This window comes from Symphodus melops (assembly GCF_947650265.1).
Source record: "Symphodus melops genome assembly, chromosome: 1".
In the NCBI taxonomy this organism is placed as follows: Eukaryota; Metazoa; Chordata; class Actinopteri; order Labriformes; family Labridae; genus Symphodus; species Symphodus melops.
In genome coordinates, this window is record NC_136691.1 from 14,924,578 (window position 1) to 14,950,100 (window position 25,523).

General features: G+C 40.2%; 1 protein-coding gene across 3 annotated transcripts; it reads left to right on the forward strand.

The window, feature by feature from the left end:
* Positions 1–513: 513 nt before the first annotated feature.
* LOC306830804 (mitogen-activated protein kinase-binding protein 1-like) lies at positions 514–25,509 on the forward strand. 3 transcript variants are annotated; one of them, XM_079354495.1, is made up of 33 exons: positions 514–780; positions 1,857–1,948; positions 3,818–3,877; positions 4,879–4,936; positions 5,847–6,017; positions 6,437–6,574; positions 6,834–7,016; positions 7,899–8,059; positions 9,073–9,262; positions 10,082–10,213; positions 10,334–10,521; positions 10,605–10,696; positions 10,788–10,913; positions 11,366–11,436; positions 12,850–12,971; positions 13,111–13,186; positions 13,445–13,556; positions 13,696–13,759; positions 14,136–14,246; positions 14,402–14,559; positions 14,766–14,803; positions 16,028–16,228; positions 16,721–16,860; positions 17,003–17,142; positions 18,867–19,058; positions 20,086–20,152; positions 20,881–21,036; positions 21,473–21,639; positions 21,931–22,557; positions 22,655–22,742; positions 22,856–23,103; positions 23,970–24,055; positions 24,550–25,509. In XM_079354495.1, the coding sequence occupies exons 1-33, from the start codon at positions 676–678 to the stop codon at positions 24,793–24,795; spliced, it is 4,806 nt and encodes a 1,601-aa protein (XP_079210621.1). In that variant the 5' UTR covers positions 514–675; the 3' UTR covers positions 24,796–25,509. The 3 variants fall into 3 exon arrangements, with proteins under 3 accessions (XP_079210621.1, XP_079210623.1, XP_079210622.1); XM_079354497.1 differs by having other exon boundaries at positions 22,856–22,944; XM_079354496.1 differs by having other exon boundaries at positions 21,476–21,639.
* The last annotated feature ends 14 nt before the right edge of the window (positions 25,510–25,523 follow it).

Sequence of the window (25,523 nt, forward strand, 5' to 3'; positions counted from 1 at the left end):
TGATTTACTTAAAGGCCATGAGAATGAGATTGTATAAACTATTTGAAGGACTGAAAACCATGCAATCCAGGCCTCACAGTAAGCTCCTGATACAATTAACTTAAGAAAACATGCATACAAAAGATTAAATGGACCTTAATGTGCATAAAAAAGATAAGTTCTATCGACCAATCAGCAGTCACAGCTCAAACATCCGCCATTCAGCTTCAAGACGCTGTCTCTCTCTCTCTCTCGTACTAATCCTATTAAATCAATTAGGTACAACAGCTACAAAAGCAATCATTGATGTAATCATAAGACCAGTGCAGATTTAACTACTGGTGTCGATCGAGGAAACAGCTGAGTTGCTTTGTTTTTGTAGTCATTGCAACTTGCTGAACGTTGTCAGATCTAAAGAGACAGGAGAGAGCAGAGGACAACGATAAACCCACTCAAGAGATTAGCGTCCACATGTCCCGGCCGCAGGAAAACTAAACCGCTGCCGTGTTGCGTCTCTGCCGGAGTATTGTTTATGGGAGGATCGTTACAGAAGTTCAACGACTCCTTCAGCCTGCATGCACACTCCACTGCTCCTCCTCCTCCTCTTGCTGCTGCTGCTGCTGCTGCTGCTGGTGGTTTGTGACAGAGGACAGTGTGCAGCTATACTTTAAGAAGTGACCCCGGGCATAAAACACAATGCCAGGAGAGGGATTCGCCATCAAAAGTCGAATCAGAAATCTGCTTCGTTCCCCATCCATTAAACAAAGGACCCGGAAGAACAGGAAACAAGATCTCAGCAAGGTATTAATGCACTACATTCAAAACAGATCAGAGTCTATTTAGTGTTTGACTTGACTTAGATGTCTTGCAATGTGAAGAAGGTCGTCGACTTCATACTGAACCAAACAGTAGAAAAATTGACATGTACAACGTAATAGCTAAACATAAGAGCACCTTTGATAAAGTAACTTTATTGACTAGTTATTAACAGATAGTTGACTTTTATTGGACTATAACTTCTTTATTGCAAAAACTATGTAGAATCTGATTATGTAGAAACATAAACTTTGTTCAAATTTATGAATCACTTATTTGTTGTTTATTGTAACAATTGATTTGTGTCAATTCTGTCTGTCTGTCTGTCTGTCTGTCTGTCTGTCTGTCTGTCTGTCTGTCTGTCTGTCTGTCTGTCTAAACCCAGTAAATTATATGAAATTATTATTATGTACAATATGAGGGACATCATTAGTAGGATATACTCAGGAAAGTGTCATGTGTTTATAATCCTTGCGTTTTCTGTGATTTTTATGAATGACATTGTGTATCTGGGACGCAGTAAAGTCAGCTTCATTAAGGTAATCAGTTAGCTTTACAGCTGCTTTCTAAGTCCCAGGACAGACAGCAGGACTTGTCAAACCAGCTGTCAAGTTGAATCTCTACAACATGACCTGCTTACTATTTTTTTTCCACATCTATTGAAACCAAAACATGACATATATAATATTACATATATCATATATGGTGTCAAGCTTGTTGTTGGACATGTTGAATACAAAATTAAAACCCTGCAGCTAAATTGTCCATGAAAGACAAACTAGTTGAATACAGGTTGCACACGCTGGTCGAATGGAGCGTCTGTCACAAGATGAGATGATTCCATTCGAGGTAGATCATTGTTTTCTGTATCTCAAAGTGACAAAGGTGTTGTTTTTCAGACAACTATCAAATCATTTGAAACAAAACAGCCTCTACACATGTTGTGAACAGTCTTGTAAATTCCTCTATTTGTTTCTTTGATCGACAAGGTGCTTAGTGTTAGACTCTTCTTCCTCTTGTCTTTGTGATGAAGCAAAAAGAAATCCTCTTTGTGTCCACAGGTGACTTTAGAGAAGGTTCTAGGAATCACTGCTTCAGGAAACTGCGGTCTGGCCTGTGACCCCCGATCTGGACTTGTGGCCTATCCTGCAGGGTAAGAGGAAAAAAGAGAGATATCGGCTTCTCCATTTTTGCATCCTAATTTCCACATGTGACCTTTGAGTCATAATCACTCTCCGCTGCATATCTACCTCACACAGGTCTTAGTGTGCAACTGTCTGTGTCTGTGTGAGTTATCTTTGCACTACCTCAGAGGAACTGCAGAGAAGAGCTCTGTGGGCTTTCTCAGAGAAACTCCAAAGCTCCTTTTATCCTCTCCTCAGGGAGGATTCCTCCGACACTCTGTGATTCACTGAATTAAAAAGCCTTGTGTAGCGTTATTAAATCTGTGCAAACAGTGGCACTGACTGTGTTAACTTGCTCATTGCAGAATATAATACAAATGAGACGTGTGAGCTGCAGGTTAGAGGACATAGACCTACAGTGGTGCTGCTCAAGGTCCTCAGAGCTACGAGGTTGAAAACTGAGTTTAAAATGGGCAGGCTGGCTCCCACGAGGCTGTTACAGAAACAGTGCACTGAGCGTCTTTTGTGTTGTTCTCAAATCTTCTGAGAAAGCTGAATTAATACTAAGAAGGTCAATGACTGTGTGCCATATTGTTCTGTAAGAATGCAATGTCTGTGTGTGTGTGTGTGTGTGAGTGAGTGTGTGTCTGTGTGTGTGTGTGTATGCATGGACATTCCTGTGCACATAGGTGGGTGGGTAAGTGTGTGTGTGTATAAATCTGGGTCTGACTTTTGCTTTATCGAGCTTTATACTTTACACATTTTTGCACAATCTGGCAACCCACCTACAGTCTCAGTTAAATCAGCACAAGCTGCTGTACCACAAATAACAGGTGGATTGCTGTTTGTTACTCATATGTTGCTCTTGCACAAATTGTAAAGAGGAACTTAAATGATTAACAATCTGTTTGTTATCTTTAATTTACCTGTGTACATTTTTAACAGAGCTACCCGTTTCCATTTTTATGCGTTAAATCGGCAGGGGGCGATTTTAGCTTACAGACATGATGATATAACTTCTCATTTTACTATGATAAGCAGTCTGCCAGTATCGATTACAACATGTCAGTCCATTTAGCTGATACATTGTTTTATTTAAGTCTGAGTCACCTTAACATTGATAAATGATCAATGTCTCCAGTGTCTTCTGATTACTGTTTTCCTTATTATAAAGTTCTTTTCAGTTCGAATATTAGAATTAAATTAAATTATTTTTCTTTTTAAAATGCAGTTGATAGAATCAAATAAGACACTTTGGATGAATGCCTGAAGTAAAAGGAAAACTCAAACAGGGTCTTAAATTTCACAGCTTACACACTTAGGCCTAGTATTTCAACATACTGAACTGTGCAAATGCACTTTAAATATTGACTGAGGGAGAAAAGCTGTTTATGTTCCTTATGTCATGAAACTGATATTTATCTTGATTATTGTTAGCACAGGATTACTTTAGAGTGAAACAAAAAAGGTGTTAAATAAATGCCTAAAATGATTAATGCATGAATAATGAAAGTGTTTTCTATTTAAGGCATTTATCTTCTGTAAAAGGCGTAAACAGGTCACTGAATGAAGTTTCATTTGGGATCAACTGAGATTAGTAAACTCTGGCTTACTCAGTGCATATTTGCCACTATTCGAGTAATGCTGTATGGATTCCTGTGTTATATCACAGTTTCAGTGTTTATAAGGTCATGGTGCTTAACTAAGTATCTGTAAGCTGTATAACAAGTATGCACTGTAGAGAAGGAGATTAAGTGTACTTTTGTTGATCTAAAAGTCCTGGGTTAGACAAGTTTATGCATTTCCGACTAACACCTTCATTAAATACATTTAAAAGACTTGAAAGTTGTTTCATGGAAGCTGTCCACTTACATTAAACTCTCCTTTCCTCCGTGTAGGTGTGCCGTTGTCTTGCTGAACCCCAAAAAGAACAGGCAGCACCACATTATCACTTCAAGGTGAGTTTAATCCGAATTCAATCTGCAAATATAAAAAGAGACTGTTTAAAAGAAGGAGACGTCATGATCATATTGTGGACTTCCTTTTTAAAACGCAGCAGCACGACTTTTAACAGGGACCAAAAAGCGAGAGCACATCACCCCAATCCTCGCTTCTTTGCACTGGCTCCCTGTTCATTTTCGAATCGATTTTAAGATTTTATTGTTTGTTTTTAAAGTTTTGAATGGACTGGCCCCACAGTACATTAAGGACCATGTCCAAATTTATACACCGGCGCGTGACTTGAGGTCCGAGGGCCAGCTCCAGCTCATGGTGCCTGGGGCGAGACTTAAAACGAGGGGGGACAGGGCTTTCTCTGTGGTGGGCCCCCGACTCTGGAACGCTCTCCCCCTCCATGTCCGAACAGCCCCCACGGTGGAGTGTTTTAAGTCTCGTCTTAAGACCCATTTTTATTCCCTGGCTTTTTAACTTTGCGTGTGTTTTGTGGTCCTCTGTGTCTTTTACTTATTTTACTAGTTTACTACGTCTTTTATTGATTTTATTGTTTTATTTATGGAATCGCCTTGGAAATTTTTGTTTAATTGTTTTTATTATTATATGTACAGCACTTTGGAGACATTTCTTTGTTGTTTAAATGTGCTATATAAATAAAGTGGATTGGATTGGATTGATAAAACCTTTTGAACCTGTGTTATGGGGGCACTGGATAGCCTAGCGGTTATGTTAAGCACCCCATGAACGGTGGCTGTAGTCCTTGTCGCAGAGGCCGTGGGTTCATGGCCCTTTGCTGCATGTCATCCCTTGCACTCTCCTCCCAACATTTTCTCTCTTTTCAGCTTTAAAAAAACTATGCACTATGGTTCTTTTAATGGTATGCATTAATCATTTATGTGACACTTTTGGCCTTACAAAGAGGCGCTGTCCATTTCTTCGTACAGGGGGTAAATCAAGCGGGACAAATATCAAATAATATCCCTTCAATTCTTTCCAATTTTCACAGAAAGACCATCACAGCTCTTTCCTTTTCCCCCGATGGAAAGTACTTGGTCACAGGAGAGGTGAGTCTTTGTACACTCAGTCTGCAGCATCTTTTAAAACTATTTAACAAACTGTCAACTCTACTTTGTAAATGTTGGGTCAAAGTCAGATCTCCTTCATTTCCCCCTGTAATGTGTTGACAGTCTACAGTTCTGTTGTAGTAACAGTGTGTTCCTCACACAACACAGTATCTAAATCCTCTCGAGCCAATCAAAGCCGATTAAAGACTTCTCTCTGTAAGTGGATAAAGTCGCAGTCGTTGCAATGACAGCAGAGACCAGGGTTCAAAAGATCATGTGGAGGAAGTGCGATGCTGCCATTTCAAAATGACAGATTTTGTAAACTGTTTTTAAATGTTTTGTTGGTATGATTAAAGCTGAGAGAATCGCAGCTCTGTCAAAGGAGTTCCTAAAATCCTCCAAAGGTGTGGGGGTTGCTAATTTATATAATGAACAAGATTACATCACACATATCTTTTCTTTTTCCTTTCTCTCGGTCTCCTTTGTCTGCGGTGTAGTCATTAGTTGAATATGGTCCCTTTCCAGCATCTTTCATGCTGCTTTTACTCCCACCTATTAGAATTGACATTTTAAAGGTTATTCTACTACATTCAAAAAGGAGACTACATGAATTGCTTGCTCACCTTTTGATCCCTGAGAGAGAATAATGAGAGCATGTCGAAGGATAAGTAACTGTTTGCAGTGAGCAGAGGTCAGAGAAGATAATCTCTTAGGAGAGCTGAATCGACTGTACTGACAGGTGACTACTACAGCCTGCCTCTTTCTGTGGACTTACAGAACAGAGATAGAACTGTAATGCAAAGACTCTAAAACAGTACTTACATTGACAGAAATAAATGAAATTCTCACAACTTTGCCTGTTTAAACAAAATAATCCCCACTCGCATTATCTCTCTTCCTCTTCTGTCAGAGCGGTCACCTCCCTGCAGTGAGACTCTGGGACGTGGCAGAACGAAGGCATGTGGTTGAGCTCCAGACACACAAATATGGCATCTCATGTGTGGCCTTTTCTCCCAACGGCAAATACATCGTCAGTGTCGGAAACCAGCATGACATGATGGTCAACGTCTGGGCCTGGAAGGTAGCTCTCTGAAGTTTTAGCCAAAAGTCCACCTCTTTGTTGGGATCACACTCAGGGTGGGGGGCTCAGATGTTGGTATGATGTTGTTTTGATGTGTTCCAAGTGGCTTTATCAATTAAAGTGGCAGTAAAGCATAAAAAAAGACAACAGATAGGAAGATTCTGAAGAGCCATCTAGCCTTATTTCAAGTCGAAACAACATGTTTGATAACCTAAGAGCTATTGTTATTCTGAGCAAATATAATATGGTTCAATACACACTCCTTGTAATGTTAAGTAATAATAGTAAGACTGGAAATAGGAGGAGACAGCTGGCCTGGTTGTTCCTAGACATAAAGTTTACTTTGTATTTGAAGTTACAAATCAAAGTGTAATTTAGGTGTGACTCTTAACACATGTAGGTGCATTCTTCTCTTGCAGAAAGATGTCGTAGTGGCTGCCAACAAGGTGTCCAGTAAGGTGACAGGTGTGTCTTTCTCAGAGGACAGCTCGTACTTTGTTACTGTTGGGAACAGACATGTCAAGTTCTGGTATCTGGACCACTGCAAGGCTAGTAAGGTATGAAGGTGTTGGGTTGCTTAACTGTGCTCCATGTAGGAGTTTGTCTTGTACATATAGCAATCTTAGCGAAGCTGAAAGGTGTTCGAAAAACGTTTTTTCATACATCTAGTACATAAAATGAGACACATAAAGGTCTAGTAAACACTAATTTAGAGATATTATTTAGAAATAAACAGAAATTAGAAAGTTAAATGTTAAAGTCTAACTGATAATCTGTAACAACTTCCAAAACCCACGTCCCTTCTTTGGTATCCAGGCCAGTGCTCCTGTCCCTCTGCTGGGCCGCTCGGGGCTGCTGGGAGAGCTGAGAAACAACTTCTTCTGCGATGTGGCCTGTGGGCGAGGCTCTACCTCTGACTCCACCTTCTGCATCACCTCCTCAGGCCTGCTGTGTGAGTTTGACAGCAAAAGGATGTTGGACAAGTGGGTGGACCTACGGGTAAGTGAGTGACAGCAAGTAACAAAAAGTGACAACAGTTGTTGTTCAGGTTTTTTAGCTTCTGTTTTTTTTCTTCTCGTGGGCCAGCATTCCACCAAATGTTTGGTATAATCCCCAGTATGTTCTTCTCATGGGCTTTTGTTGACAATGTGATTCTGTCAACGACACATAGCATTGATATGAATTAAAAAATTCTTAGCCAGCCACCACCACCCCTCCCCACTGACCCCCAAATTAGATTGAGAGATAGACTCCTGCTGTGAGGTGCAATAATGCAAACAACCACATCAGGAGGATTTTAGGAGCAGTCCTCGTGAAATCCTCTTGGAATTTGCAGGAGCGCATTTGTGAGAAAGGCTAGAGAGAATGAACTCTCTTCAGTGACTCTCCTCCTACCCCTCACCCCCCACGCTGGTGACAAGCCCCCCCCCCCTAACTGATGAGCCTGTCATGGCAATGATTGTCCTCGAAAGGTCATAGTATTCATTGGATAGGTATCGACATCATAATTGGGAGATTTCAGTCAAAGAACTAACCTTTTAGCAGTGTTCAATCTACAGGATGTTAATGTATCTGTTTCTGTGTGTTGCTGGGTTCTTTTGATACATCGTAGTCCAGTTGTGGTGTTTCATCGATGTAGGTGTGCTAGTTCTGCTCCTAAATTCTGTCAGAAGTTCAAAAACGGATTAACAATGGGCACGAGGACAACAGAGGATTTGTTTGGTAATATTCCAATCAGGACTCATTCATGCTTAGCAGCTACCTTATGTAACCTCTGTCCTTACAGGCAGGACTGATGCTGACCTAACTGTGTTCAATTATGACTTTATTTGCTGGCTTAAATGCATCCGCCTATAAATGGGGTGATCTGTTGCTTTGTAGACGGGTGTGGCTCAGTGTCTGTCTCTGTCGGAGGATTTAATCTTCTGTGGCTGTTCTGATGGAACGGTGCGAGCCTTCAGCCCCGTTGACCTGCACTTCGTCTGCACGCTGCCCAGGCCACATCCTCTCGGCTCTGACGTCTCAGCCATCACAGAAGCCAGGTGAGGAAGAGCTCAGAGGGAACAGATCCTTTCATGGCAGGGATCCACTGCAGGATCAGATACTGTCTATTTTTAGAGCCTCCTTTATCAAGTGTTATCTTTCACAACAACGCCTAAATGTTTCTGAATTCTGGGGCAGCTGGAGTCAAAATAAGTGTAAGACTTGCACACATCTTCCTCTGAATATAATTATTTTAACACTGAAATACATTTTGGATTTTTTTTCCAATAAAGGTGGTTTGCACCCTTAGTTTCACAGTTTTCTGTTGATTTTAAAGGTTGAATCAGGAATCTTTTCTTTGCCGTGAGTAAGGAAGGACTGCACAACTGAAAATTGGACGCTTTGATACTTTTTTGGTGCAGATCATGTCGTGTGTTGGTTTTTTGTTTTAGCTTCACTGGCAGGTTCTCCTGTGTGAAAACAAAAGGCTGTGTTGGAGTTGGTTGGAGTGTAGGGATCCTGTTGTGGGTGTTTCATGAATATTCTGCTGACTGTGTTCAGTTTGGCTGCTATAGCATCTGCGACTAGCAGACAAATTCCTTCCTTGTTTTTGAAAAAAAAAACAAAAAAAACTCTGTAGAGAATAAAGAGGAAGTAAGTCCCAGCTGACTGTAAGATAAAACACACAACATAGGAAAGATACAAACTTAGTTGAGCGTATCTCACTGAGTGATTTAACAACATAATGTATAATGTATTATACTGGAGGGTATTGTATTATATGCTGTTTTTGGAGGACTGAAGTATTTTATGGCCCTAGTTAGTTTTAATTTGCACCATTTAAAGGCAGAGATAGTTTGAGAATATTAAATGTATAGCACAGAGGCTTCTAATAAGAGCCTGTTATAAATCAGTGTGAACTGGTGTTACAGGTTTGTTTCTCATTCAGTCGTTGTACTTCGGGACGTTTTCTCAGCTTTGTTTATGAACAATGTTTCTGATGATATTTTTGTGTTAAGAAGGCCTCACATTCCATGATTTTTAAATATGTGCTTCATCTCTTTCCTGTCAGCCATCTGTTTTCCACCAAGACAGATGCCCGTTACCCAGATGCCATTGCTGTGACCTATGACCCCGTCAGCCACTGGCTCAGCTGTGTTTATAATGACCACAGTCTGTACGTGTGGGATGTGAAAGATGTCAACAGGGTGGGGAAGGTGCACTCTGCACTCTTCCACGCCGCTTGTGTTGGAGATCTGGAGGTAAACAGGAAGGCCATGAAACAAGCCTCTTTAACCGCAATGACACGTTAAATACAAATGAGCACTGATTCATTGTGTAGTTAAAGCTCCTGTGAGGAGTTTCTAACTAGATATTAAACAGACTGAAATAAGTAGTTATGCCTCTATGTAACCAAGAAAAGCAAACCAGATAATCAGCATAGAGGACAGCTTTTTTCTACATGGTAATTTAAACGCTTTTAAACACGTATGCAGGGTAGGTGTTAAATAAGGCGAGTAACAGCGCTTTGAAGTGAGATTTCTTTGTCAGAAAAAGTACTTACACATGGACAAGGACAAGATCAGCAAAGTAGTAAAGGGTACCTCTTTGTCCACAGGGGGCGCCACAATCAACTTAAACCAAGAGTTCATTACAGGAGCTTTAATAGTTAAACTCTTTGGTAGAATTTGGAGCATTTTTTTTCAGGGAATAAAGATGCCCCACCTGTTACTTATGTTGTGTCAGTTTACGCAGTTTATTACCACATTTGACTCTTTGACTCAATAAATACACTTTAAATAAGTTGTGTACATTGACTGTTACAAAAAGGCATTTGAATGGCAGATCCCGGTCATTTTCCATTTAGCCTTTTAGATAGAAAGTTTCAGCTTTTTTTATCTGTGATTTGAACCTTAGTTATTAGTTATGGAACTGTAAAAAACATTTGAAATCAAATAGTACCACAGGGATTTAAGTCTATGGCACAACATGGATCTTTCAAAGTCCATTGTGTTTAGCCTCATGTAATTAATATTCCCAGTTCCCCATCAGCTGAACACTTTCTCTGATCTTTCCTTTAGATGGTCCCAGATGTTCCTGGAGAATTTGGTGCTGGTTTGACATCCGGTGCGTTCTTTACTTGCTCAGCCGATAACACCATCAGACTTTGGCGCATAGACGACTGGACTAACTCTCAGAACATCCTCAGCAGCGTGAGTGGGATTTTATAAACCATGTCTTCTTGTTGTATAGAAGGAAATATATTCATTTCAGACACACAATTTCTCCCTTTAATTGCTCATTTCTGTACTGTATATGTTAATGCTCCACAGGATCTCCTGAAAATAATTTATGCAGACGGAAACACCAGTGCCTTGTTGGATCCGGAGTGTACGACTAATGTGAACCCAGACAAAGCTGGGGATGGACAGACAGCAGAGAGCAGGACAGGCATCAAGACCATCTGTGTCAGTCCAGACGGCAAACACCTGGCATCTGGAGATCGCAATGGGATGCTTAGGTAAGACATCAACACTAAATCAGAAACGTAAGACAGAATAAGAGGACCACCACCTTCATAAGCAATATGAATATATATTCCAGGGTTTATGACCTCAGCAGCATGGACGAGGTTCTTAAAGTGGAGGCCCACGATGCAGAGATTCTCTGCCTTGAATACAGTAAACCAGAAACAGGTCAGTGTGTGTGTCACTGTGTAAGTGATGACTATATGTGCTTTGGTTGTGTATACATGTGACATATTTGTTTTTTTTATTTTACTGTCAGGCCTTAAGCTTCTGGCCACAGCTAGCAGGGACCGCCTGATCCACGTTTTGGACGCTGAGGATGAATACAGTCTGGTACAGACTCTTGACGAGCACTCGTCATCCATAACAGCCGTACGCTTTGCTGGTGAGCCTCTTGAGACATTGTCAACATCTGACAGCTAGTCTTTGCTTAATCCTAGCTTTCATCTCCATTCAGCCCCAAACAAAGTCCCTCTTTTCTTTCCGTTGCAGCCGTGTTGATTTAAACAATAGAAGACAACTATACATGTGTAGAAAGGGGGAGGCTTGTTTGTTAAAGCAAAGCCTTTTCTCATGTGTACTCTCCTTTCTTTCAACCACACTCCTTATGTTATAATCTGTATTTGACTTTGAATTTGTGTAAACTAAGTCTCGACACTTACATCGTTCTCTTTGAATGTTATTATTGAGACTTTTATTATCACATTGTATTATGGGACTACATGTGCTACTAGTAGCTAAATGGTGGCATATCCTTTGCATCACCTACCTACAGTTCCTTAGATTTCAAGGTTATTTTAAAGATTAGTAAACTCTTCAATATATGTCATTATTCAGCCAATGACAACAAGGTGAGGATGATCAGCTGCGGGGCAGACAAGAGCATCTATTTCCGCACTGCACATAAGGTAAGACAGGTTCAAGCATTTCTCTTTACATATTTCTGCATATCCGATCAACATTTTTTCCTTAGTGACTATAAAAATGTTATACTTAAAATGAAATAACCGTCTTATACCACAACCAGAAGTATAGTGTTTATTTGTGTCCCTGCTATCAGGACTGCCTGTAGCTGGAGTCAGCACGGTGTGTGTGTTTAACCAGAGGGAAATGGCAAGCCTGGCTCTGAAAATGCATATTTTCTGCTCACACTTAATCTTTTTTTAATTCTACACATAAATTGCAAAAGTAACATGTTGGCTGTTTCACCTTGTTGTCAGTCTCGACGCTAAGCCAAGCTAGCGGCTCCAGCTACAGGTTTTCCCAACAGATCAATGAGAAGTAACGATCCTTTTGTCTAAAGCTTGGCAAGGAAGCAATTAAAGTGAATGATTCAACATATTTAAGCCATTATTTTAGTATGTCACATTGTTTTATTTGATTTTCAGTTTGATTTGCGTTAGTTGTTCCTTCCAGATAGATGTGATGCTCAACTTTGAATGAGGAGCTCTCTGGCTAAACAAAAGCCACACAATAAAAAATGTCTCTAAAAAAAACTCAGGTAATTGTGACTGACTGTTAAATACAGAAAAAGAAGGACACTTTTGTTCAGCTTTAATTGCTGCTTTATTGCTTTGACAGAAAACCTTAAATTAAAGACTCAATGTGCAGCACAATGACAACACAATCTATTAATCTTCTCTGTGTGAGAAGGACTCTACAGGTGAACCACAAAAGAACCTTTTCAACAGCACTTGCATAACTACATGATGCAGTTTGTCCTTTTCAATCTGCTTCTGGGTCACTGGGACAATTATGTGTTTGCTCAGTGGTAAAACATTCTTCTTAAACTTAAGACAATATTTAGGCCACTAAAGTGAGTCGTGGACAGGAGGTTCTGCGGAGCACAATAAACAATAGACTTAGGCTCTGCATTCAGATGTTTACTGGATTACTTGTTGAAATTTGCGATTACAGTTTTTTTAAAGACAGATAAAACCTGCTGGCTGCACAAACACTGTGACAAAACTTAAAAACGATATAACTTGAAAAGACCTCATGTTTGTCTTAAATGCTGTTTTGATTATGCATACCAACTAATACATGTACATAAACATATTGTTTAAACTAATCTTTTCAACTTCTGTCTTTCTAAATTTGAAGGTCATGGTACTACTTTGTTGCATTTAGTATGTAACAGCCTCTGATGAGTGCTGTTCCTTGAAATAGGAAATAATTAATGGATTGTAACTGAGAAGAGAGACCTAACGTAAAAGACAAAGCTGCATGCAAAAAATAAAGCTCAAGGCAATGAGTATAGATGTAACTGAAACATATAGAAGGTGTGACCAGAATTCTGTTCCTTATATTTTGTTTCACAGACTGACAGAGGAACAGAGTTCAGGTGTTCCCATCACAATGTGAGAAAGACCACGCTGTATGATATGGGCGTAGACCCCACCTGCAAGTACGCTGCTGTCGCCTGTCAGGACCGCAGCATCAGGTGAGTGTGTGCACCTGTACAGTGCTTTTTTAATCAAAGAGTCCACAGGGTAAGCAATGGTTATTGAATGCTAGAAGAATTTTTTTTTTTTTTTTTTTTAATAAGAAGAGCTTTATATTTGATTTCCCTCTGCTTGCAGGATTTTAAACATTAGCAGTGGCAAACAGAAAAAGTTCTACAAAGGATCTCTAAGTGAGGACGGCAGTCTGCTCAGGGTAACTTTCTACACAGTCACTACTCATAATGAAAGCAATATTTGCCTATTACCCTGAGTATAAGTCTATTTCCTTTTAATCCACTGTTTTTAATAAACATACTGCATATGAATATCTTATTATCAGCATTATTACTCTTATCTTACTATTATTATACGTATTAAAAGTACAAGACACTTGACTCAAACTTGTGCCTGCCCTCCAAGACTTAAAGACGTGGCCATTTCTGATTGACGGTAAAACTCTTTGTCCTGGCAGGTTCAACTTGATCCCTCAGGTCAGTATGTGGCCACCAGCTGCTCTGATAAAAACATCAGCATCTTTGACTTCTTTACTGGCGAATGTGTCGCCACCATGTCTGGACACTCTGGTAAGCAAAACACACATCTACACCTCACATAGACGCAGTTTATTTGTGAGTGTTGTGTTTTAAAGAAGCAAACTATAAGATCATCCTCTGACATGGACAGGCAGTAATATAACTAACCTTTCATATATTTTATTTGCAGAGGTCGTCACTGGGATTAAGTTTACCAACGACTGCAAACATTTGATCTCTGTGTCAGGCGACAGGTGAGAAACAGTCGTGTTTGTGTTCTTAATTTTGTCTCCCTGAAGTTCGCATTGGCTCAACCAATCCCACACATACAGGAAGAGATCCAGCATTTGTATTTCAAATCAAGCTCAGGCTCATTATTGAAAGAACAACAAGCATCAGTGCTATATGCCAATCACAACTCTAATTACATTAGTCATCCAAATATGAATAGCCTGCTAAAATAAAACTACTGTAGAAAACCAGCTAGAGAGCATCACCCAAATTGAAATCCTCTTCAGCCTCTGCTGCCAGAGGACATGAGCGGAGACATGTGTTTGCAGACAGTTTCCACAATAGTGGAGCTGAGATGAAATGTTGAATTTTTAATGCCTGAATGCTTTTATCTCCCAGCTGTATCTTTGTGTGGCGGCTGGCTCCAGAGCTGACAATCAGCATGAGAGAGAGGCTCTGCCAGCTCCAACAAAACCAAAACTCATCACCCGGAAAGACCTCCAGCCTCAGGTGAGGACACAAATGCACCACCCTGCTCTCTCAGAGGAACGTCCATTGGTCACAGTCATTAAATAACCCTTGTGCTGAGTATACAATAAATGTGCCAATACAAAAAGACTGCCAGAATGATATCAAAATTCTCAACTTCATGCCTGCATTTCCAGGCGAGAGGTGTACAGCGCCCCTATCCTGGGTGGCCTGTCCTCTGACAGTGACCGAGAGAATGAGGACGAAGACGGAGCTACGAATGACAACCACAACGACTCAGAGGACATCGCAACAAATACTTCCTCCGACAGCAGCCATGGAGAGGAGGAAACAGGTAGTTTAAAAAATACAAACACAATGTTGACTTTCATTCCAGGTTTTTGTCAAGGTTGTGTTGTGTTGGAAAGAATCTGCCACATGGAGTCATTCTGACCTTTCTCCTCTCTGTGAAGAGAAGCTTTGATGAAACAATCAAGGCACCAAAGAAGTGTTTTTCAATTATTTTCAAACTTCTGATTGGTGTCCTCTTTCATACAACAGGTGGCTCAGATGAAGGACACGACTGGGAGCTGACAAAGGTTGGTGGTTACATGTGGTGTGAAGAGATATATCTAAAATCTAATTATGCTTTTGTCTAATTAAAGATTAAAAGATTAAAGATTGAATTACAATTAGCCAAAACTAAGAGGACGGCGTCTTGGTAATTTCACATCTAAACAAACTGGGACAAAGCATACTTTTCCATTTATTTAAAATGTACTGAACCAGGAAGAGCTCTGTTAAGATTAGCATCTCTTTTACAAGAGTCTCCTGGTCAAGATAGGCAGCAGCACATTTTGAAACACATGCAGACATACAACACATAACAAATACTAGCACAAGTCAACATATCCTTGGTAACAGCAGAAAGTCTTAAGTCATAACATGTCCAACCTGATGCGTCTTCCTCCAGTGTCTCAAATCTACTTCTAAAAACAATGTAAACAGATTAGCTTTCCCAGATCTGAATCTTCCTGCAGGAGCAGCGTACTTAAAAAACTTCCATTTCAACACTTTGGTGACAGATTGCAAAAAAAAAGTCTTGTGAATGGGTCAAAGAACTAAGGCTGTAGTTTCCAGCATTTTTTAGATAAATAAAAAAACATAAGAGGAAGGTAAATGAGGGGGAAGCAGGTTAGGATTTGCCTAATAAATGAGGACATGATTTAGTCTATGGGTGTACAGTGCACAAGGCCTGCCGACTGAACAATATAAGTAGCTTTGACTTTAAAGAAGTCAAAGGTTTTGTTTTTTTATTACAAAAAAATGTTATTGCTTGAATTAAAGTAAAAAACAACAGATTTTCAGTGGTGGTCCAGTATAATTCAGGTTTTTGTTTGTGTGTCCCAACAGTGCATGTACGCAATGTAAGGATCAGCAAATGCTTACAGTAAATGCAGTAAACAGTTAATAGAAAGTTGAGCTGTCTTTTTTTATTTGAAATCTTTTGAAGTTATCTGTCATTACTTCAGAGGAGCTGAAATGTTTGAAAGAATCTCGGCCACTCCACCACATGAGATATAATCCTCTGTGATGCACCAGAGGGGGCAGTAGCCTGCTGAGGCCTAAAAGTGATAAAGGCTAACTCAAATCTGTTCTGAAATGAGCAGCAACAGTCGGAGTGTTTAAAACTACATCACACAAATGAGTTAATATAGAAAAAGACGGCCACTTTTAAGTTCCCTTCAACTTTAATTTGCAGATGTTGTAGCAAAATAAATCATGGTTTACCGTGTCTTCTTCCACCGACTTGTTTGTTCTAGCATGCAGATGCCAGCCAAGCAACTCCAAACCCCTCCAAGCGCCCTCGGAGACGCTGGTCTAATCGTATGGGCTCCCTGGAGGTGATGGTTAAATCAATGCTGGACCTGAGGCAGCTCGATTCCTTTTCTCACAAGAAGAACCCCAACTGCCCCCGCCATGACAGAGAGCGACAGAGCACGTCCAGCCTCCAGGAGCCAGAGGTATGCATGAATCTGTGTCTGAGAGAGAAAAAGACAAATCTTTCGGAATAGATTTGTGTGAGTACCTGCTCGCGATGTCAAGATGAATCGTCAGGCAGTTAAAAATCGATTCAAAGGTGCCATGGTTCGAATCAGTGCCCTGAAAAATGAATCGCAGTGATATTGTGAGCGTCAGCAGCTGTAGAGCAGAGGCAGGAGGTTTGTAATAAGCAGGCGTTGTCATGGCAGTGGAAGCATTTTGAAAATGAAAAAGTGAAGAGATAACAGACGAGACAAAAACTGTGTGCAAATTTTATAACAAGACAAAGAACTTTACAAATAGCACAACCGACATGATGCAGCATTTAATCGACATCACAATGAGACGCTCCGATCACCTCCAGATTCTCTCAACACAAATCGTGAATCGCATCGTATTCTAAGTTTAGTGAATCTTTAGATCCCTAGAACCTGCACAACTGAGTTTCTTTTGCCCATTTTTGGCCACTGCAGTCAGAGGAGAGACTCAAGAGGCAATGGCACTGGCCACACGCTGACTGGCTGTCCTCCCACCAATCCAAGGGTATCAGAGTGACTGATGGAGCCGTGCTGTATCCGGAGGAGAACAAGAACCATACAGGTCTACATGGCAGGTAAATCCCCTCAGTATTAACTCTCATTCAAGCGATCCCAAAGACACTAAAAGGGGAAAAAAAGTGCATTTCTATTCTTGGTATATTTTCCTTTGCCTGTGTTTTTCATTTCTTTCTGCCTCTCTCTGTTTTTATCCATCAGTGATTACAAGGTGAAGGAGCAGCACTGCAGGATTAAGGGCCGAGGGACCCGCAGTGAGAGTAAGAAGAGCCGCAGCCCTGACAGCGCCTGCTCCCTGGACTATGACAGCAGGGAGTCCAGCCCAGATCAACTCCTGGATGGTGAGTTCTTACGCTGATGTCAGCAATAACATGAATAACTTTAAAAACATTCAAAGCATACAGTTGTTGTTTTTTCTTGTGTTTGACCTTTTTTTTGACCAGATATGTCCCTAACCAATCAGCACCCATAGGTTCATCGATAAAACGTATACACATGTTAGAGTAATATTAAAACAATAAGGCTGAAGCATTAACACACATACATTAAGGGTTCCTAGGGTGCAAAAAAACCCAAGAATGCTTCTCTCAATTTATGGCTGACTTTGGGAAACAATAAATTGCACCTTGTGTAGAGAATGAAGATTATTAGATTATTATTATTAGATATTTAGAGCAAGGATTATTTAGTTTGAATTTACCTAGTATGGATTTGTAAATTCAACAAGAACAACACTGGATATGCACAATAATGGACTTAAAGTCATCAGTACAAAGCGTTTCAATTTATACTTAAGTAAAAAATATCAGATGTGAGATCTTGTTGTTGTTAAAGTGCTGAAGAAAATATGTTTTGTTTTTTCCTTATTTGAAGAAGTTCAGGTTAGAAAGTTGTTCTTGTTTTCAGATAATGAAAGCTGTAGTTGTGGAAAGGTTTTCCCCTGATTCAGACCGGCTGCGTGACAGCTCTGTTTTCATTGTGACATGTTTATACAAGTCAGAGCTATCATTCGGCCAGCACTAGCAATGTGGTTCATACAAGTTTTTTGTGTGTATGATGCACCAAAAGTCAAAAGAACGAAGGCTTTTTATCTTTTTACTGACCTTTCCCATTTTTTTCCGGCCAAAATAGACAGAAAAAAAAAGAAATGTAGAGATCTTACACATTGTGTGAGCAACGTGTATATCGACATAGGTAGAATATGCGACAGGCATGAAAAGAAAAGTATAGTTACAATTCCATGGTGATTTTCAAAGTAAAAGTCCAGTCTAGAATATGCTGAGAAATACCCCTTGTTTGTAAAACACATGAAACATCTCTGTAATCAGCACAGAATGAGAAGTAGTCTGTGGAATATTTCATCCAGGGAAATTCATGTAAATAATAAAGCAAATGATAAAGGGTAAGTGTTCTTCAAAGACAACTGATATGCCTAAATAATATAGGGTATTTAGTACGGCTAACAATGTGAGATGGTAAAATCATGTTTTCGGTCTCCACGTAGTTTCCCCTCCCTGCAACGTGCAGGCAGCTAAATAGTAGAGCAAGTTTAAATAATACAGAATAATGTTTGAGAAATTTTGCGTAGATATCAAAGGCCCACTTGTATGATTTATTGCTGCATTTTATAAATGTCTCCTCAAATTGTGTCAAGTTCTAGATGTAAAATGAAAAGCTCAAATATACACGAAAGCCCTGATATCTCTTCAACATAGAATAAAGCAGAAACCAACCGGGTGGGATTTGAGTTCACAGAGCCTGGGATTTTTCTTCCAGTTTTAGATCTAATGATAATATGTCAGTAATGTTGATTATGACGTGTGCTGCTGCCCTCTTGGCCAGGTCCCCCTTGTCAAAGAGATCTTGATCTCAACGGGTTAATTACCTAGTTGAATTAAGCTTATATAAATTAGACATGTATACTACGTAAGCCTGTCATTTGTAAAGGATTATCTGAGACCTTGCAGGATCCAGTTGATGTTACAAGGTCAAGGAGGGTTTAGGTTGTTTTTTTTTCTTTTTTCTCTTGTGCCTCAGTTGTACCTTTTTGTCTTTCATGCTACAGAGTCTGCTGATGTGGAGTCCCTGTGCCAGGACAGCTCTGATGAAGAGAACGAAGACACAGAGGAAGAGGAGCAAAAGACAGAAGTGACGAGTATGGACGAGGCTCTGAGGACAGTGACTGATACAGCTGAGCGCAGCCAAGAACATTTCCTCAAGCAGAACTACGAAACACTGGCAGAGAGCTCCAGTATGGGTACGAAAGGTTAAACACAACTCTTAGTCATAGCTCAAAGCCGCTGCAAGCAAAAGAAGGAGATCAGCTGTGACTGTGACATAGAGGAGAAGTCAAGAGAGCAAACTCTGCTAATGAACAGCTGAAATACAAATTCATTATTTTTGTGCTCCAAAGAACTTATAAACACATCCCAACCACTGCACAGAAGCCCAGGAAGGAGCTGTAAGCAGTCTAAATCTAACTTCATCCTGCATGCTTAGTGTTTCTCTCCGCTCAGCCCTCTGTTACACATGTAGCTCTCATAAAGCCATGGCAAAGATACACCATTCTAAGTCACAGGCTGGTTTTGTAAAGTCCTTTGGCAGACAAATAGACAGGTTTGCTCCAACAGTATTTCATTGTAGTTTGTACAGTGACAATAAAGATATCTAATATATAAATATAATAATATATGAATATAATTTAAAACAGCAAAGAGACTATGTTTTATTGAAGTCCCTACTCGTGGATTGTTGTCAGGATAATGATTGATTTAATGTCAAGATTAGAAAATTAGACCATCAGAGAGCACACTGTATTCATCGTAGACATCATCGCACATTTCGTCTTTATGATAAATAACAATGAGGAGGGAATATTTAGGTCTACACATAACGTCATCCATTACTTTAAACTTGGTCAAATGTTGGGATGTGTTCAGAGTTCATGTTTGCAATTTGAAGTTTTAAAGTCAAAGTTTAAAATTTTAAAATTCTGCTCCATCACAAAGGAAGTTAAAACTAAATGTGTGTGTGTGTGTGTGTATATATGTGTATGTATATGTGTGTGTGTATATATATATATATATATATATATATATATATATATATATATATATACACATATATATATAATCCCTATACCCTACTTACATTTGATGTAAGTAGAGTTGTATTTGTCAGATCCACTGTCTGTTCTCTTTCTTTTACTCACTCTGTTTGGACCTCTGTCTGCCACATATCTCTTCTCCTGTTTTTATTTCCTAATTCTTGTTGTCTTTCCACAGCCGAGCAGAGCAGAGTCCCACGGCTCAGTATGTCTTCACGCTTTCTGGCCAGAGGACATAGTAACAGGTATTGTTGACCACTTCAGTCCTATGTGGACTCACACAGCTATAATTATACCCACATGTAGATGAACGCATACTGCTCTGTGAAACCTTCTGTGTGGCTTCCTGATGTGTAGCCAAGCTGTCAAGCTGAAGATTGTGTATAATGCTACTTTAGTTTGTGTCAAGCAAGAACTATAACTGAGTCTTTTCTTCCTCAGAGTAAAGTGACAATTTTCACAACTCTGTTTGATAAATATGAAGCTACAACCAGTAGCTCCTCAGCTTAGCTCTTTACCCCAGCTGCCTACTTTAGATCAGCACAGACTCTAAACATGGGAAACAACTTTAAAGCTCGGTAACCTAAAAACTGTTTTTAAAGGGTTCGTGTCTGGAAGCATTTAGCCTGACCTAGTCCAAATCAGAGGTGATGAAAACTGATAACTGATTTTTATGTTTTATCTTGATTTGTTTCATCTGTTCAAAAACGTTTATTGTCGAGAAAGACATTTTGGGGTTTGCTAGGGGAAATGGGTTGGGATACTTCTTTGTTAAGCACATAAGTTAGCTGTTGTAGCTGTTACCATTTTAATAACTAAGCTAACCAGCTTCGAGCTGTACTTTCAAATTCAGGGCACAGACACAGGTGTCTCAAAATGGGAAACTATTCCATCAACTTCCTGTCAAGCGATACATGTTGTGTTTTACTCACCTCGCCCCACTTACCCTGTGTTTTGTTATTTTGTTCTGTAGGACTGTGCCCCCGTTTGTCAAAGCGCATGGAAAGGAACAAGGCTGCAACTTTGCTAAGCCCCCTGTGTCAAAGGTTCGGCCCATGATGGATGATAGCCATAGCAGAAACACGGAAGACAAGATCCCTGTCTCCCCTACAAGGATTGTGGAGCCAAGGTAAGAAAAAATCAAAGGCTTTAAGACTGCTCCTTCGGCAAACTTGAATCACAAAATCAAGAAGCTCCAAAAGTGCTGTGCTTGAATGAAAAAGGATGACAAACGTTTCATTAATCCACATGGCAAGGAATGTAACGCATGATATTCTAAAGATAGGAGACATTTCTGGGGTCACGCTGGGCTATATTGTTTAAACATTTTATTACTCCATTTACAAACAGACTAATACTGTTACTTGCAGATTAATGATAAATTACAGTAAACAAAATCACTGAGGAGCTGAGAAATTCGTTTGACTTTATAATGCAAAATACATGCAAAACAGACAAAATAAACTAATTAACAGCGGCACACTTGCTAAGCTGTGTTTTTTTTTGTGTGTGCCATTTTTGTATTTGAATTGATAATTAATCTGAAAGCTGGTGTTTCCTCTCAGCAGGGTCAGCTCTCCGAAGGGTGAGAGAGCTCCAACTCTCAGACTTCTGAAGAAAAGGGGATCCCACCTGTGGAGGTTATCCAGTCCTCCAGTCAGATCTCCTCTGCCATTTGACAGAGAATCATGTTTACAGAAGTCACACTCTGTTCAAAATCTGATCTCAGACTGTAAGTTTCATCAACAATGTGTTAATTAAGCACTCAACATTTACATGATATTTCACAAGTAGTGTCAGTTACATGAGGAGTTCGTTGTGAGACATTTAAGCTCCCTAAGACTGAATGTAAACACTAAAGGGAAGAGGATCATCTGCCAAATATGCATATAGGTTGGTCATACTTTGGGGTAATTACCTGCATGTATATGATGTAATTCTACATTTAAACTAAGTTTATTATAAACATTAATTTTCTTGACAAAAAATTCGTATTAATCACAACTCTGCTTCTTTTCTGCAGCTCCTCACTCACCAGAGCCCTCTAGTGACCAAAGGGAGTTGTGCAAGAGACCTCAGCAGCTCTTCCTAGATCCAGACACTCCCAGACCTTCATCCCAAATACCTTCCCCTTCCTCTGGGTCTTCACAGTCTCCTCCATCCCCCCTGCCCTGGGAGAGCCCCAACCTTAGGCCCCAGCAGTCCTACATGAACCCCACCGCCAGCTCCACGGCCAAAAGCAGTCGCTCATCCTCTGTGGGGGAAGTTATCAACATCAGCTCTCCACCTTGCTCCCCTTCTTTTTCCAAGAGCAGGAGGTCATACGGGGAGCTGGACATCCAACCTCATCTGCTCACCTCATCCCCTGTCAGTGCTTTCCCCTCTACCGCCTCGTCAACATCATCCCTCTTCTCGTGTCCTCCGTCAAACAGTCCCTCTCCCACTCATCCCCATCCTACAGCTGCAGTTTCACCCAGTCCTTTCACCCAGAACCCCCCACTATCTCGCATCCCTCTCCCCAAGCAGCCTCTCAGCCCCCGACGCAGCCTGGACTTGATATCCACCTCAGGTTGGTCTGGAGGCTCAGTGAGGGGTTCTAATCCTACAATAAACTCTGGATGTGAAGCTGCAGCAACACAAGGACACAGAGGTGAGACATACACACCCACACTGTAGATGTGACACATATACGCACAGAGAAAGAGTTTAAGAAGCAGATTTTCATGTATCATCTTCTTTTTCTTCAGCACTGGGAAGGCGGCTCTCTCTGCGAGTTGATCCAAGTATTCCAAGTTCATTCCGAGCAAATCCAAAGAGAGGCTCGGTTCTAGAGATGTACAACTTTTTGTTACCCTCTTAGTGAAATTTTGTTTAATGTTTTCATTCTCTTCTTTCTTAGATTACAACTGTCACAGTGACTGATGCATATGTGTAACGTTTCTTCACAGGGCCAAGGAGCCAGCAAAGGCGGCTGTAACCAAAGAGGGCCCTCTGGTCCCTGAAAAGACCCACACATCCAGCGCTGACCCCCAGCAAGGTGTGGCTTCAGACAGCTTTCTTGCTAACCTGTCTGTCTCTACAACTCCTCCTCAACGCTGTTCCTCTTCACCCTGCTCGCCTTCAAACTTCTGGCCTATCTGTTATGTTCCTCCGTCTGTCCCTGTGCCCTCCTGCTGTCAGCACTGCAATTACAACAGTGAGTCCACTGATAGAGGGACAGGGATAGATTTGTTCATTTTTAAGATCTGTTAGTTGTGGATTGTTTTTGGTGTCTGACCGAGACCCAACCCAGTAGCTTTACGGTTCATCAGTCCCATTTCTTTCAATTTACAAATTCCTATTAATCTTTCCCTTTTCAAACAAGGAGTAGGAAACAAAGTGCCAGTCATATATATATTTAACAAAAAAAGCCCATCTGTGAAAAAGATTCTGCAGGCTGATAAGGGCTCAGGTCCATCATATTTGCAACTTTTGAAGACCTCGAGGCAGAAGCACATATAATAATCCGATGTGTAAGGGGACAAAAGACTGTTCTGTCCCTTTAGAATATAGAAAGGTTGTATTTTTTTTTATTACCAAAAACAAGAACAAGCTGCAGGATTAAGTACAACAGGTGTGATCATTGATTTGGAACATTTTGAAATCTTATTAGCTGATTGCAATCAAACGTGCTCAGCTCAAGCCTTAACATTTACGTCTTTAAACGTATCTCAAAGAGTTAAACTGCTGAGATGAATCACTGCCTTTGTTCTATTTGCCTCTACACTGGTGGTTTTGTTGACCATGACAGCCTCACATAGACAGCTATCCTTTCATTTTGTGGCATCCACCCCACATGTGTACTAACATCTGTGCTTTGCTGCTGTATGTAAGCTGTGAAATCATTTGTCTCAGATTCAGCTCTCAAACTGCGCCTGCTTTCCTGGTGTTTCTTTCCATTTGCCACTGAGTTTTCATTTTTTATTTTATTAGTCTTTCACGCTGACTTTGCACTTACTCGCTCAATAAGGTGTTTGTATGTGTGGAAACACATCTTTCTTCTTTCGCCCTTTCTGTCTGCAGATCTCTCTATCACTGTGGAAACTTGTCGGCAGGCTGTCTCCGAGCTTCACAGCAGTCTGAGGAAAACTGTCATGCTCTACACTAAGGTCAGAGTGTGTGTCTTAACGTGTATTTTAGTTTAGAAATGAGGAAGAGAAATAAATATAAAAGAAATATACCACATGCATGTTATTCCTTTTTGTGGGAAAAAAAAACTCTTTTAATGTTACTTATATATATAAAGTAGCTATAACAACAAATGGACTGGGTACTGGATTTAAAAAAAAAACAATCTGAAAGTATTTAAAACTTAATATGTTTTTAAATAAAAATGTAATTACATCTTTGTGTGTGTCATGTGTGAGAATGTTCTTTATCTTATGTGGTGGAAAGCTAAATATTTTGGGGTTTTGTCTGTTTTGTATGGTCAAAAAAAACAATTAAAGTTTTCTCTAGGTCAACTGACAGAAAAAAAAAATCATAGTCCATTCATATACTTATTATTTTCCTTCTTATTGTCTCTGAAATGTCATATTAATCAAAAAATTACAGTTTTTTCTTTCCCCTGAGTAAATCCCATGTATGCCTTCTTTTAAACCAGGTGCTACAGTGTGGCCAGGAGCCCAGCAAGGATCAACAAGAAATGAGGGGTCTCCTGTCCAACACTCTTTTCACTGTCAAAGCAGAGCTGGACTCTCTGCCTCAGCCCCCCTCTTCCTCCTCCTCTCAGTGTGAGGGCCTCCGAGTGGACCCAGGACTGGAGGGGGAGAAAGCTCTGGCTTTGCTGGAGCAGTACGCTGAACTGCTGCTGAAGTCTGTGGAGAGGAAACTGGACACCAAGACCTGAGATGAGGGACTGATGTGTATGAACACATGTCAGTCAAAACGGACTCATGCAGCACTTTGAATGGCACAACATGAGTTTTACGCACTGAACAAAGAGAGAGTTAAAATAGTCGCCTTATTTATCTATGCAGTAAGACTTGTCATTTTGTGTAATAATTAATAATTGTAACAAAGACACAAGGAAGTTCCTGAAATGCATCAGTATTTTATTGTTTAAGAAATTTCATTAAGTCTAAAACCTTATTAGCATCCACTAGAACAGTGCTCCTTAAACTTTGGGGCGTGGCCACAAGGGGGGTGTGGTAACTTCAAAGGGGGTGAGCCGATGCAGGTGGCCTGAGCATGTGCGTGGCTGGAAAAGGGCCCCCCTTCAAATCTGCATGGGCACCCCAGGTGATAACATACTGTATATAGCAGACTCATTTGCTTTGTCAACAACTTCTGTTTTTCTTCAGACCCTGCTCCTGTGGAACCAGAGGCTCTTTTATTTGTTATTAGAAAATGGTTATGTATGTTGTGTGCTACAGAAGGTGAAGAAAGGTTTTCTTTATTCGTTTTTTTTTGCTTATGGATTCTCCGTAATAGTGACTTTCAATCATTTTTCATTGCTTTTTGTAAATGTTTGTCTACTCTTTGTGTATCTTAAATATATTTTTGTGATTGCATACCGTTGCACTCATCTTTTAAATCTAATGAATTAAATGTGCAAACATGGGACCAGATTTCAGA